Source organism: Phodopus roborovskii, unplaced genomic scaffold (genome assembly GCF_943737965.1).
Source record: "Phodopus roborovskii unplaced genomic scaffold, PHOROB, whole genome shotgun sequence".
NCBI classification, from domain to species: Eukaryota; Metazoa; Chordata; class Mammalia; order Rodentia; family Cricetidae; genus Phodopus; species Phodopus roborovskii.
In genome coordinates, this window is record NW_026125759.1 from 1,663,432 (window position 1) to 1,678,426 (window position 14,995).

Genomic DNA, 14,995 nt, shown 5'->3' on the forward strand with positions numbered 1-14,995 from the left:
CAGCCTATTTGGTGTTCGGTATGCTTTTTGTACTTTCATGGGCATGTCCTTTGGAAAGTTTTCGTCGATGATTTTGTTGAATATGTTTTCGGCACCTTTGAGCTGGGCTTCCTAACCTTCCTCTATGCCTATTATTCTTAGGTTTGGCCTTTTCATGGTGTCCCACATTTCTTGGATGTTTTGTGTTAAGGATTTGTTGGATCTATGATTTTCTTTGGTCGATGAATCTATTTCTTCCAGTTTATCTTCTGTGCCTGAGATTCTCTCTTCCATCTCTTGAATTCTGTTGGTTATGCTTGTGTCCGTAGTTGCCGATTTTTTTACCCAGCTTTTCCATTTCCAGCATTCCTTCAGTTTGTGTTGCCTTTATTTTCTCTATTTCAGTTTTCAAGTCGTGAACTGTTTCCTTCACCTGCTTAATTGTTTTTTCTTGGCTTTCTGTACTTTCCTTAAGGAATTTGTTCATTTCTTCCACTTTTTTGTTCTTTTTTTCCTCCATTTCTTTAAGTGATTTTCTCACATCTTCTTTGAGGGCCTCTATCATTTTTATGATGATAATTTTTAAGTCGTTCCCTTCTGCTTCCTCTGCTTTGTTGTTGTGTTCCGTTCTAGTTGGTGTAGATTCCCTAGATTCTGGTGGTGTCATGCTTGTCTTTCTGTTGTTAGGTGTTTTCTTGTATTGCCTTCTTCCCATAGCTTCTTCCAGTAGGTGTTGGTGGGGTCTCCCCCTCTCTCTATGGTACTTCCCCGGTGGGCTTATGTGGGTCTGAAATTCAATATCTGTAGCTCTGTGTGGTCCAAGCTCTCTAGGAGGTCTCTCTGCTGACAGGGATCCAGGGATGGGGTCAAGGATGAGGATCCAGTAGAAGATGCCAGCAGGTACTCATAGTGGTCCTCTAGCCAATATCTCTGGCCAATAGCTGGCGGAAGAGGGCAAGGGCTGAGCTGGAACTTGAGAAGGTTTTGCAGGATAGTCTGATCTCACTGGAAACTGACACTCTCCAGCTGAGACCTCGTTCTTTGGCAGAGGCCCGGATTTGGGGGTCAAGGATCTTGCCCGCAGGAACTCTGAGTGGACCCGCAGAGATAGGCGGATCACATCTAGGTTTCTTTCTCTATCTTTTGGTTAGATTGGATAAAGATTTACGTGTTTTGTTGAATTTCTCAAAGAACCAACTCTTTGTCTTATTGATTCTTTGCATTGTTTTTTGAGTTTCTATTTTATAGATTTCATCCCTCAATTTGACTTTCTTACTATCTACTCCTTCTGGATGAGTTTGCTTCTTTTTGTTCTAATGCTTTCAGTGTTCTGTTAATTCACTGGGATTTTTCCCAGATTCTTTATGTAGCATTTAGTGCTGTGAACTTTCCTCTCAGTACTGCTTTCATTGTGTCCCATGAGTTTGGGTATGTTGTATGGCCATTTTCATTAAATTTTAGGAAGTCTGTAATTACTTTCTTTATTTCTTCCTCGATCCAGTGGTGGTTCAGGCAATCATTGTGCAATTTCCACGTGTTTGTGGGCTTTCTGAAATTAATGTTGCTGTTGAATTATTACTTTAAGCTGTGGTGATCTGATAGAATACAGGAGGTTATTACAATTTTTTTTTATCTGTTGAAATTTGCTTTGTTACCGAGTATATGGTGTATTTTTTGAGAAAGTTCCACAAGGGGCTGTAAAGAAAGTATATTCTTTTGTGTTTGGGTGAAATGTTCTATAGGTGTCTGTTAAGTGCATTTGAATCATAACATCTGTTAGTTCCCTTATTTCTCTGTTAAACTTCTGTCAGACAGATCTGTCCAGTGGTGAGACTGGGGTATTGAAGTCACCCACTATTAGTGTTTGGGGCTTAATTTGTGATTTAAGCTTTAGTAATGTTTCTTTTACAAATGCAGGAGCCTATGTGTTTGGGGCATAGATGTTCAGAGTTGAGATGTCCTCTTCATGGATTTTTCCTGTGATGAATAAGAAATGCCCTTCTTTATGTTTTTGGATTGAATTTAGTTTGAAATTTATTTTGTTAGGTATGAGGATAGCCACACCAGCTTGTATCTTAGGTCTGTTTGATTGGAAAATTTTTTTCTCAACCCTTTATTCTAATTTAATATCTGTCTGTGAGGTTGAGGTGTATTTCTTGTCCTGTTTTCATATTAAATCTAATAGCCTGTGCCTTTTTATAGGTGACTCGAGACCATTTATATTAATGGATATTAATGGCCAGTGATTGCTAGTTCCTATTATTTTTGTTTTTGTTGTTGGTGATGACATTGTGTGTTCAATTTCCTTCTTTTGGAATTGCTTCTGGAAACTCATCTATTTTCTGTGTTCTTGTAGATGCATTTTCCTTCTAGTACTTTCTGTCAGGCTAGGTTTATGGATAGGTATTGTTTAATTTGGTTTTATCATACAATATCTTGTTTATCTTGTTTTCTTCATGTTCATTGTTTTTATTATTATGTGGAGAGGGAACTAATTTTTTTTTTGTTTTGTTTTTTTCTTTTGTTTTGTTTTTTTTGTTTTTTTTTGTTTTTTTTTTTTTTTTTTTTTTGTTCAGTCTACTTGATGTTCCATAAGCACGTCCTTCTTTAGGTTGGGGAAGTTTCCTTCAATGATTTTATTGAATATATTTTCTGCGCCTTTGAGTTGGAGTTCTTCTTCTATCACTATTATTCTTAGGTTCTGTCTTTTCATGGTGTCACAGATTTCCTGCATGTTTTGTGTTAAGGAATTGTTGGATTTATAACTTTCTTTGACTAATGAATCTATTCTATCATATCTTCCATGCCTGACATTCTCTCTTCCATCTCTTGCATTTTGTTGTTTATGCTTGTATTTGTGGTTCCTGATTCTTTACCTACATTTTCCATTTCTAGAATTCCCTTGGTTTGTATTGTCTTTATTGTCTCTATTTCATATTTCAAGTCTTGAATCTTTTCCTTCACTTCTTTGATTGCTTTTTCTTGATTTCCTTTAAGGGATATGTCAATAACTTCCAAATTTTTGCTTGTCTTTTCCTCCATTTCTTTAAGGGAATTTTTCATTTCCTCTTTAAGGGCCTCAATCATACTCATAAAATTATTTTTAGATTGCTTTTTTCTACTTCATCTGTGTTGGGATGTTCAGGTCTTGCTGTTGTAGCACCACTGGTCTCTAGTGATACTGCTTTGCTCTTTATTTTATTGAGTGTGTCCTTACCTTGTTGTCTATGCATCTCTTCCTCTAAACAGTATAGATAGAGGTAGCTTGTGCTTCAGGGAGTCTCTCTTTCTCCAGTTGGTATAGTTGGGGGCTGTGGCTCCCTTTACCTCTCTTTCAGTCAGAAGCAGAGCAGAGCCTCGAGTGAATGCTGATACTTTTGGAAGTGGGCTCAAAGCTCTGATGATTACTTCTCTAGTTGTAGGGGATACTGCGGGTCCAGTGTTCAACCAGCAGCTGGGTATCTCTAACTGAGAAATGGCAGTGGATGCTGGATGGGGCACAGGTTCTCTTTCCCAGAGGAACTTCTTGCAACAGTTTCTGGAATGTACTGCTGGAAATGGCTGCTATCATCTCACCCAGCAGTCATACTTTGCTCCTGGGCCTGAGGCTTGGGCCTCCCTCTGACCCTGCTCTGGGTCTAGAGGCTCATAGCTCCCTCTGATGCTGCTCCAGGGCCTGAGCCTTGGGCCTCCCTCTGCAGCTGCTTCCGTGCTGAGGTTCATGCCTTCCACTGATGATGCTGTTAGCCTGTAGCCCAGGCCACCCTCTGGCGCTGCTCCAGGTCTGAGGCTCTGTCCTCCCTCTGACACTAATTATGTGCTGGGGTTCAGGCTTCCCACTGATGCTGCTCTAAGACTGAGCTTCAGGGTTAGGGTTAGGGTTAGCCTGCTCCTGGCATCTTTTATAACATTTTAATGGAGTAAATTGCATAAAGGAATACAGCTAGTCTTAGAAATTACTTACTAGCACCAGCAATTAAAATCACAATTGAAATGGAGATCTTGGTTATAAAAACTACCAATTTTATACACTGACCATGTGAATAAATGCTACAATAAACAGTGTAGATAAACTAGTGAAATTATTTCAGTCAGTTTCTATGACCGTGATAAACACCATGACCAAAAGAAACATGAGGAGGAAAGGATTTATTTCAGCTTACAACTCTCAGGTCATACTCCATCACTGAGGGAAATCAGGGCAGGAATTAAAGCACAACAGGAATGTAGAGAGAGGAACTGAAGCATAGGCCATGAGGAACACTGTTTATGGTCTTGCTCTCCCCCAGGAAAGCACAATTTAGCAGAAAACACACAAAATATAAAAACTGAAGACCTAAATCCATGTTTTGAAGTCTGCTACTAATAACATATGTAACCCTATGGAAGTTAAGTTCTACACTGCAAATTTTAAAAATTTATCTTTATTTTTATTGTGTGAATGTTTTGCCTGAAGGTATGTCTGTTTGCCAGGCATGCACCTGGTCCCTGTGGAGGTCAGAAGAAGGCATCAGAACAGGAGTTACAGGTGGCTATGAGCCACTGTATTGGTGCTGGGAATAAAATCTGGGTTCTCTGTAAGAGCAGTTGGTGCTCTTAATCCCTGAGCCATCTCTCCAGCCTGACAATTTTTATATGACAAGAAGAGATATAAATGGAATTTACCTCAAAAAGTCTAAATTTATATAAGAATGAATTAGTGGTTAGAAAGGACTACCAACAAAATGGAAAACTTTTAAAGGAATGTTGTTCATGATTTATTTTGAATTTGGACCAAGACTAATTTACCTTACTAAATGAAGTTAGTGATACATATAATGAAGGCAGCTACAACTCTGTCTGGGACTCAGGAACGTGAAAAATGCCCAACATGTGTCCTTACTGACATGGTTCAAACCTTATGAGCCTTGTTCTTTTGCGTGTTCTTGGCCGGAAGGGTTATCCTTTACAAGGTGCACAGAAGGAACAATTGGGATGTGCATCACATCAGGGGCTAGAGATTGGCTATCTTAGAACCAGGAATTGGTAAGCTAGATATCACCTAGATTACGAACCATTTTCAGGGCTCCTATGGCTTTCATCAGGTCTCCAGATTTGATAGTATCAATTCTTTCTTGAATTGACTACAAAACTGGAGTCAGCAGCTGGAAAGATGGCTTAGCAGTTTAAAATGCATTTACAGAGACGGTGGGTTCAGTTCTCAGCACTGATACTGAGGCTCTCGCTTCCTGCAACTCCAACTCCAGTGGATCCTGCGTCCTCCTCTGGCAGCCACAGGTACTGCATACATGCAATGTGCATACAAACAGGCATGTACACACAAATATGAACAAACAACTATGCGCATACTCATACTAAAAAGAAAAAGAAAAAGAAAAAGCCTAGAGAGCCAGTTCCAGTTCTTCCAGAAACCAAAGAGTACAGAAGAGAGATCACTGGGTGTGGCCTCACGAAATACCCCGGAAACACAGCTCTCTCCCCACCCACCCACATCCTGTACCGGGGACATTTTTCTTGGTGGACACAGCAAATGCACATGAGGAGGAATCACATCTGGAAAAAGCAGTAAACCAAACTTGCCTCCATCTAATGGTGGAGCACCTGTTAGCTGTTGGTGAGTGGGGGTCAACTGGGACACCATGTTTCCTGACATAGTTGCCTCAAGTTTGGGCATTGGAAAAAAATGGATTGGGTGTTTTGGGGAGGACTTCCAAAGTCCTTAATCTGCAACTAAATTCAAGCACTAGGGCCAGTATGGGGTGCTTTGCTCCTTTTCCTTATCCACGTAATGTCCTTGAAGGGAAACTTTTGGATACTCAGTGAAGTTTTCCTGGTGGAGAAGGGAGTGTGTTTTAGCCGGCATTCTGACTAGCATAGGTGCATAGCTAGAAAGTTCCTTGTGGAGGCTAGGTGGCTGATGAAGTCTGAATTTGATCCTTGCTGAGGACAGGTTCTGTTAGAAAATAAAAGTGCAGGTAAAATAGTACATATCAAATATTAAACAGCATTAATTGTACACTGAGAGCATCAGAGGATTAGATCTACGGCGTGGTTCATAAGGCTGTAGTAAAGGATTTATTCTGTGTGAGGGTAGGTGTGCATTGTGTATGGCCAGGGCGATTAGAAGCGCCAAATCTCTCTGGTGTTTGAGTTACGAGGAGGTGTAAGCCGCCAATGTAGTTAGTTGTTGGAAGTGGAACTTGCATGCGCAAGCGCTTATAACGGCTGAGTCATGTCCGCAGCCGCAGTAGCCCATTTAAAAAAAAAAAAAAAAGAAGAAGAAGAAGAAAACAAAAATCAGGAAGTGGTTTTTTTTTGTTTGTTTGTTTGTTTTGTTTTGTGAGCGCGCGTGGGCATGCGTAGGCAAGCACATAGAATTTCGCATGGAATCCAGACATCAAGTGCGCTGCCACTTTGTGCTCGCTGGTTTGTTGCTCCTTTACATCTCTGCTCGTAATCAGGCAGTGGTCAACTTTCGGAAGGTAGTTCTCGGGCCTTTTTGGTTTTCTTTCCTTCTTTCCTCCCTCCCTCCCTTCCTTCCTTTCTTCTTTTCTGTGTGTGTGAGAGAGAGGGAGAGAGAGAGAGCGCTTTGTTTTCTGAGACAGGGTTTCTCTGTGTAACAGTCCTGGCTGTCCTGGAACTCGCTCTGTAGACCAGGCTGGTCTTGAGACCCGCCTGCCTCTGCCTCCCGAGTGCTGGGATTAAAAGTGCGCGCCTTCTGTGGCTCGCCGCTGCCTCTCTTGTGGCTCTAGCCTAGCCTCTCGCTCACCTCTCCCCTCATGCCTTTCCCCTAGCATCTCCTGTCCCCTCTCCTCTCCCGTCTCTCCTCTCCACCCTTCCCCTCGGCTCCCCTCCTCTCCTCGTGTCTCTGCTTCTCTCCTCTTGCCTCTCCTCTTCCTCTCTCTTCGCCTTTCTCCCCACACCCAGGCTGTGTCCTCGCCCCTCGATTTCTTTATCTCTGTGTGTATGAGTGTTTTGCCTGCACCGCCTGTTTTGTTCTTTGGAGACCAGAAGAGGATCCCTTGGAAGGCGAATTTTAAACGGTTGTGGGTCTACTGTTATGTGGGGTTTAGGAAGGAAGCCGGGTCCTCTAAAAGAACACCAAGTACGCTTAGCTGCAGCACAATCTCTGCAGCAGTGCTCGCCCCTACCAAGTGAGTCCCAGCCATCTGACTCAAGTTGTAAGGTTAGTAGAAAGCTCCTTTAACCACCGAGCCACCTTGCCAGTTCCTTGGAAGTCATTTTTAAAAGATTTTCATTTTTTTTTGGTGGGCACACATGCTTATGCCTGTGGCAGGAAGCTGGGAGCAGCAGGGTCGAGAGAGGCGATTGAATTCTTGGATTTTATACAGCCTGTTGTGCGCTGCTGGGAACTGAACTGGGATTCTCTATAAGAGCAATAATTAATTACTCCTAACAGGTGAGCTGTTTCAACAGCCTCCTCTAACCCTTTTGTTTTGGGGGGGCAGGGTCTCACTATGTAACCCCGACTGCCCCACAGCCACCGGGCCTGGGCTTCATAAGCCGGTTTTAACAATCTCATTTGTGGTGGTTTCCAAAAAGGGACTATACAGTTCTTTTACACATGGGTTTGATTATTTCTGGGTGTTAACCAGAGACAGGAATCAGAAGCAAGATAATGAAGGGGGTCTTTTTTTCTCTCCTATTCCTCTTCTGTATTCTGTCTACCTACCCTTCCTCAGAACCCGTTCTCGGCAAGGATCAAATGCAGACTCTATCAGCCACTGCAAACCTCTAGAAGCAACCTTCTAGCTCTGTGCCTATGCAACCAGAATATTGGTTAGAGCACAGCCACAGGCTGCTCACATGCAAAGTGTTTGTGGATGTCACAGTGGTCCATGGAGAAAGTGCAATGAATCAGTAATGTGGATTGGGGAGGAGGTTATGTCCACCCATGCACTGATAAAGAGCACCATTTCCCACTAGCTCATGATCATTATACCAGACAAAGATCATTTGGCTTCTGCTGACACAAAAATCTAAGAAGTGCCACACTATGTCCTATGTTTGGAAGAACAAGACCTGTATCTTTGCATACTTGCTACCTCCTGAGAGTTTTGTTCTTTCTGAAGGATCACCTGCCTCTGGGGAATCAGGCCATCAAGGGGATTCTTACCCTGGAGAATACAGACTCGTATTGTTTTTAAAATAACCTGGCACTTGAATATCTTGTAAACAAAGGGCAGCTGTACTTTTTTAAAATGTTAAACACATACTCGAATACGCAGGAACTAATTTGTACAGGACCCTTTATAGTGTTTAGAGATGGGCATCCCCCAAGTATCAGTGGTCTGTTTCCGTTGCGGGAGGACATTCACTGAGATGCATTCAGTTACCTTGCCTCTAACGATATCTCTGATCTTACTGTCTCAGTTTTCCTCTCCGTGTTAATACAGTGGAAATGGGAAAATGTTAAACAGTCTGTGTTAATGGGCATGGAAGTTAGTCTTTCACTGACTGAAGCTGAAAGACTAGGATTATCTATTGTGTGGAAAAGGACCAGAAATACGCTTTACTTGTGACAATTGGACCGACATGCACAAGTACTGGAGAGTCCCAGAGCTCCTTAGGTGCTAGTTTTGTCATTCACCAGTTCTTCCTAAACTTTTCACCAAAAATGAGGGCATTGTCTTTACTGAGCTATGCTGTAATCTAGTGTGGAAAAAAGGAGAAGTGCCCCTTCAGAAGTAATGTATACCATAATGCTTGACAGTTGAATTTAAAGGAGCGTTTTTACTTTTCTATCACTTTTCTTTGGTAATAAATTCCAAGTTAATATATCATGTAATTTTTCCTTTTTGTCTCTCTCTTCGCCTGTATCTGCCATTAGGAAGAAGATTCATTTATTGGTTTTGTATTGGTGGTGCGTAACTTGTGGAAGGTAGCACCAAGGGGGTAACAGTACCAGCCAGAAAAGTAGAACTGTTCCTGTAGCAAGTGACAATGAGTGAGGTGAAGGCAGATGGGTGCTTCAGCGCTCACATGAAGGGTGTGCAGAAGAGGAGTGATAGCTCCCGACCAGAAAGTTACCCTCCCAAAAGTGCTCAGCAGCACTTCCACAACAATCAAGTACCTGGACCACTAGATGTTGCCCGAAAGCTTCACAATTTGTGCTATCAGTGGCTGATACCAGAGACCAACTCAAAAGACCAGACCGTGGAGTCTCTGGTGCTAGAGCAGTTCCTGAACATTGTGCCCCAGGCAATGAAGAACTGGGTGCAAAAGCATCATCCACAGGATGTGGAAGAGGCTGTGGGTCTTGTCGAATGCTTGCAGACAGAGCCTGATGCAGTGCCCAACGAGGTGAGAATTAAGATTCTTTGTAATGCACAATGTCATAGGATAACAGTATATGTGTCTTGGTTTGGAGCTATCAAAGAGTGAGGCAGATTTAGTCACATTTTCTCATTCCCATAGAATGGCTAACCTGGGGCTGGAGAGATGGCTCAGCGGTTAGGGACAATTCCCAGCACCCACATCAGGCAGCTCAAAACTGTCTATACCACCTGTTACAGGCGATCTGACACCGTCACACAGACACACACACAGGCAAAACATCAATGTATGTAAACTTAAGAAAATAAATAAACAAAATCTCGAATGGCTAGGCTGGATCCAAAATAATGTACTGCCAGTCACTCCCTGAGGTCCAGAGTTCCTGGCAGTCTTCCATGGCCTTAAAGTCCAAGGATTGATGGTGCTGGGCCTAATCTAGCAGATCTAAGAATACAAGGCTTGAGATGCAGGAACAGAAATAAAAGGCAAGAAAGGTATGGGGAGGCAGATCTAAAACATATTACAGTACAGAGACTAAAGTAGAGGGTAGAGAACAGAAGCACAAACTAAACAATTTTGGGTAGAGTACAAAGGAAGAAGAAACATGTAAAGCAAAATTGAAAAAAAAAAAAAAGACATTGATAAGAATGCCCACAGAGAAAGAGAGGGAATCTAGATACTGATGGGGGTATCCTCTAATGAAAACACAGCCCTTAGTTGAGAGCAGAGGGCCTCCACTATCCTTTCCTAATGACATGTTCTCGGTGCTGCTATCGACTGGGGAACCAAGATGCACCCCTCAGGTGACAGAAGCATATCACCTCCCTACACGAGCCAACCTAAGAATATAAGGCAGAGTTTATTTTTTTGGTCTCTTATTGTAACCAAGTCATGTAGAAAGAGGTTGGTACTTGTCCCTGTCTTCATTTTTCTCTTTGTTTCATACCCTTTCCCCTACAAAAGTTTTTCTTACTTTTAGAGAGATTTCAAAATTGGTGCACCAAGAAAACCTTTTCCATGCCTTATTTTTTTATATATAAAAGGGAAAATCACTTCGTGAGGGTCAGATTCAAGAAAGCAAGTGATGACGGTTGCTTTAAAGCAACACCCCATTGTGCACAACACAACACTGGTTGTGTCTTGAGCTGTGGCTGTGTATGTAGTCATGGAGGTTGCTGGGGGGAAGGGCTGGAAGAAGTCAGACTGCTTTTTGTTATTATAAGTCTCACGTTTTCAAGCAGCCTCATTTCTGCTTTGTCCTTCTGCTAAGGCCCATAGTGACCACTAGGTATTCTGGGGTTTGTTAGACCTTAATGCTGTCCAGCCAACTAGATCGGGCATGATGAAAATGGGAAATGGCTACTTCCCAGGCTGTTTATTGGTCCACATGGCTACTTCTTGTCATTTCAGTTTTTCCACCTAAATTCTATAATGCTAATTTCTTCAGCAAGCAGACTACCACGTGATCCAGAGGCAGATAACCAAACAGCAGTGCTAGTATTAAATTCCAGTCCATTCCCTTTTTAGGACTTGTTGACATTTGAAGATATAGAAATGCAGTTTTCTGAGGAGGAATGGTGTTTACTGGATCCTTCTCAGAAGACGCTCTACAGTGATGTAATTCTGAACATCTACAAGATGGCCAACTCTCTAGGTAAAGATACCCCTTCCCCTCTGTTTATAAGGGTATATAATGTGGCCTGTGTTTATGAAAATACACCCTGTGAGAAAGCTCCTGTTGCAATATAATTGAATTAAATTGCTTAACTATTGAATCCGGGACTTCTATTTTCTGGTTTCAAAAGCTTTGCCAGATGTTAATTATCTCTTTTAAAACATTCTTTTTATCCTCTCCCCAATGGGCATCTACAGAATAAAAGTTTTTCATTTTAATGAGGATGAATTTTTCCTGTTAGAGTATATGGTTTCACCATGAAGGCTAAAACTCTTAACTCCCTTACCTCTAGATACTTAAAATTTTTCCTAAATCTTTTAATTTTATATACAGTATGAAGTTGAATTTGAGAATGGTTGTTTACCTATAGGTATTTTTATTATTCATGCTTCTTTAGAGGAACAGAACTTACAGAATGAATGAATGCATACATACATATGTATATATATGTTCATGAGATATATACATACATACATGTGTATATATGTACACATAAGTACACACATACATACATACATATATATATATATATATGAGATTTGTTTTTATTAAAATGGCTTACAGGCTGTATGGTACAGCCATTTAACAATGGATTTCTGTTTTTGGCTGTCCACATTGGTTAAGGCTTGCTTTGCTTTTTGCAAGTTCCTTGGAGAGAGAACTTAAAGACTACTACCTTGTGAGCCTTCTTTTCTACCATAAGTGATTCAAGGCTACATGTATTCCTTTGACTACTTCCTCAGCTCTACTCTATATAATTTGATGTAGCTTAGCTTCATTTTCATTCAGATCTTAAGTATATTACAATTCTTTCTTTCTCCTTTTTTTGTTTGTTTTTGTATTTTGTTTTGAGAGAGGGTTCTCTGTATAACAGTCCTGGCTGTCTAGAATTCACTCTGTATACCAGGCTGGTCTCAAACTTAAAGAGATCTGCCAGTCTCTGGCACAACCACCAGAAGTCACATATTTCTTATAAGCCTATTGCTTCCCTGTGTCTTTAAGTTATATCAATTCTGTTGTTGCTTTTTAGTTTGATTACACCTTTGTCAGATTTGCCATTCATTCAAGTTACAACTGTCTTAGTTCTGAGTCTGATAAGTGACTTTTTATTACATTCTGATAGTTTTATCTATTACAATTAGAGAGTGCCAGTGCTATTTATGCATGCTATTTTAATGGACATCCACTTTGCGGTTTTTTGTTTGTTTGTTTGTTTGTTTGTTTTTGTTTTTGGTTTGTTTTTGTTTTTTTTTTTTTTTTTTTTTTTTTTTTTTTTTTTTGATTTTCTGAGACAGGGTTTCTCTGTGTAGTTTTGTAGACCAGGCTAGCCTTGAACTCAGATCCTTCTGCCTCTGTCTCCCGAGTGCTAGGATTAAAGGTGTCTGCCACCAATGCCCAGTTTGTTTATATGGTTTTCTTCCAACGAGTTTTGTTTTCAGAGGTTTTGTGGCATTTATTTTGTGTCTTTTGGTTCCTCTAATACTGCTAGATCTACCATGGGTTCTGGATGATGCTGTCTGAGGGTAAGGAAGGCATTTGCCTAGACCAGATATCCAGTTGTGCAAGGGGAATCTCGAAATAGGGAGGAAAAGGGTTCCTAAGTCAGGTCACTCCTGCTAGTTCTGGGTCTCTCCCACTGTCACTGTCACAGCTCTTGTTCGAAGAAAAGGATCACCGGCCTATAATTCACACCACCAGAGAAACTAAGGTACAAGGAGGAACCTAAGAGATTCATACAAGGTCCCTCACAGAAGGGGAAAGGGACAAGTTCTCCTGAGCATATTGGGAGTGGAGTGTCAGTGAGTGGAAAGGGAGCTAGGAGAAAGAGAAGGGGAGGAGAGAAGAGCATGTGGGACCAGGAAGATTGAGTCAGAGGACTAATAGACAAGAGCAAAAAATAGATACCATTAAAGAGGGAGCCATTATAGGTTTGAAAAGGAAACTGACTCTAGAGAAATGTCCAGAGATCTACAAGGATGATCCCAACTAACAATCTGAGCAACAGTGGAAAGACTACTTTAAATGTCCTTCCCTGATAATGAGTTTGATGACTAACTTATCCAACATCATAGAGCCCTCATCCAGTAGCTGATGGAAACAGAAGCAGACACCCACAGCTAAACACTAAGCCAAACTTCTGGAATCCAGTTGCAGAGAGGGAGGAGTGATGAGCAAAGGCCAGGCTACAGAAACCCTCAGAGACAGCTGACCTGAACAAGGAGGAGCTACTGGGCCTCAGACTGATAGCTGGGAATCCAGCATGGGACTGACTCAGACCCTCTGAACATGGGTCTCAGCCAGAAGGACTGAGCAGTCTAAGGGACCTCAGACAGTGGAGCCAGGATGTATCCCTGGTGCACAAAAGGACGTTGGGAGCACATTCCCCATGGAGGGATACTCCCTTAGCCTAGAGACAGGAGGGAGGGCCTAGTCCCTACTCCAAATGACTTGACAGATTTTTTTGACCCCTCCTGGAAGGCATCACCCTCACTGTGGAGTGGGTGGCGTGGGATGGGGGGTGTTGGTGAATAAGGGAGGGAGGGAGAGGGAACTGGGATCAATATGTAAAATAGGAAAAAATAATAAATATAAAAAAAGAAAAAATATCTCATGGTACAATGCTGATACTTCTTGTTCATTGGCCTTTATGCGACATCATCGCTAGATGGAGCTGTTTATACGTGTTATCTCTCAGCTTCTAATGAAAGTTTCCATGCTGGGATGGAAGGCAAGTACAATTCCCCAGCCTACTTATTGTTGACAATTGGCAGGAGGGTTCCTTTTCAGCATTGTATTTGCCTTCTTTCCACATTTTATCATTTCCTTTTGTAACTAATGGCATCATTGAATGGGCTTTATGCTGTACTTAACAGATTGGACCAAGGGCCAGAGTGACTCATTTATGTATTTCTTTAAAGTAATTATTGACAATTCTCTCTAGTCCTTTAAATTTTCTTTTGTGTGAAACACATACCTGACGGATGCTTTTCTTTGTATGACCAGGGTTAAAGCCAGAAAATGACGTGGGAAACGATCGGGCCGAATCTGCCTCTACATCAGAAATAAAAGCAAGACCATCTTCGAATGTACCAAAGGCCAGGAAGAAAGCTACCCAGAAAAAAACCATCAACAAGGAAAGACGTGCATACACACGGAGGGGCCAGGAAGGTGGTCAGGCTCTTCCAGGTTGGGAACACATGGCAGGTTCACTTAGTAAACCACATCCTCGAAAACCTTATAACTGTCAGGAGTGTGGGAAAGACTTCAGAGTTCCTTCTGAGCTTGCTAGACACCAGAGAGTTCATACCAAAGAGAAGCCTTTTTCATGTCAGCAGTGTGACCGTCACTTCAGGTGGAGTTCAGACCTCAAAATACACTGCCTGGCACATCAGGGAATAAAACTACATAAGTGCTCCTGGTGCCAGAAAAGCTTTGTTCACAGCACAAACTTACATATACACGCGAGGATTCATACAGGAGAGAAACCCTTTAAGTGTCTGGAATGTGGGAGAGCTTTCACTCAGAAATGTCACCTCATTAAACACCAGATAGTCCACACTGGTGAGCAGCCCTATACCTGTAGCCTATGTGAGAGAAAGTTTAACAGACAGTCGAGCCTTGTCAGACACCAGAAGATTCATTGTCAGGAAAAACAGCCAAAGCAGCAGGCTAGAAGTAAATCAGAGCAGTGAAGTGGCAAACTGTAGAGAAGATTAGAATCTGCCCAGAAAAGAAAACTCGGGAGAGTTATGTTTCATATCACAGAAGGGAACCTACGCGGCTCCCCACTCCCAGAACTTAGATTTCGGTGTTTACCACAAAATGGGCACACACTAAATGTGTTCTGAATAAAAGAATGAAAATTTGGTTGTCAACCGTGTCTGTGGTTAGGTTTTTCTCGAACGCTGTCCTCTGGTGTCCGGCGCCATGAACCCTGCATTCATTCTCCGTACTTCCTCAGAAGAGACATGGGATGCCATTGCCGCCCTTGTGGAGTGAGTTCAGAGAGATTCATATGTGTGGGGCAATTTCGATGGTTATGAT

The 14,995-nt window shown here is 41.9% G+C and overlaps 1 protein-coding gene across 1 annotated transcript; it reads left to right on the top strand.

Moving 5' to 3' along the window:
- The first annotated feature begins 8,943 nt into the window (after positions 1 to 8,943).
- Positions 8,944 to 14,643, top strand: Znf75d (zinc finger protein 75D). Its single transcript, XM_051178616.1, has 3 exons — positions 8,944 to 9,303; positions 10,804 to 10,930; positions 13,955 to 14,643. Exons 1-3 carry the CDS (start codon positions 8,944 to 8,946, stop codon positions 14,641 to 14,643), a joined length of 1,176 nt encoding a protein of 391 aa, XP_051034573.1.
- Positions 14,644 to 14,995: the final 352 nt, after the last annotated feature.

Bases quoted from the DNA above. Each gene is read 5' to 3' on its own strand.
- Znf75d (XM_051178616.1), top strand. From the start codon at position 8,944: ATGAGTGAGGTGAAGGCAGATGGGTGCTTCAGCGCTCACATGAAGGGT. The intron at 9,304-10,803 runs GTGAGAATTAAG...TTCCCTTTTTAG, and splicing joins CTGATGCAGTGCCCAACGAG to GACTTGTTGACATTTGAAGA. The intron at 10,931-13,954 runs GTAAAGATACCC...TTGTATGACCAG, and splicing joins CAAGATGGCCAACTCTCTAG to GGTTAAAGCCAGAAAATGAC.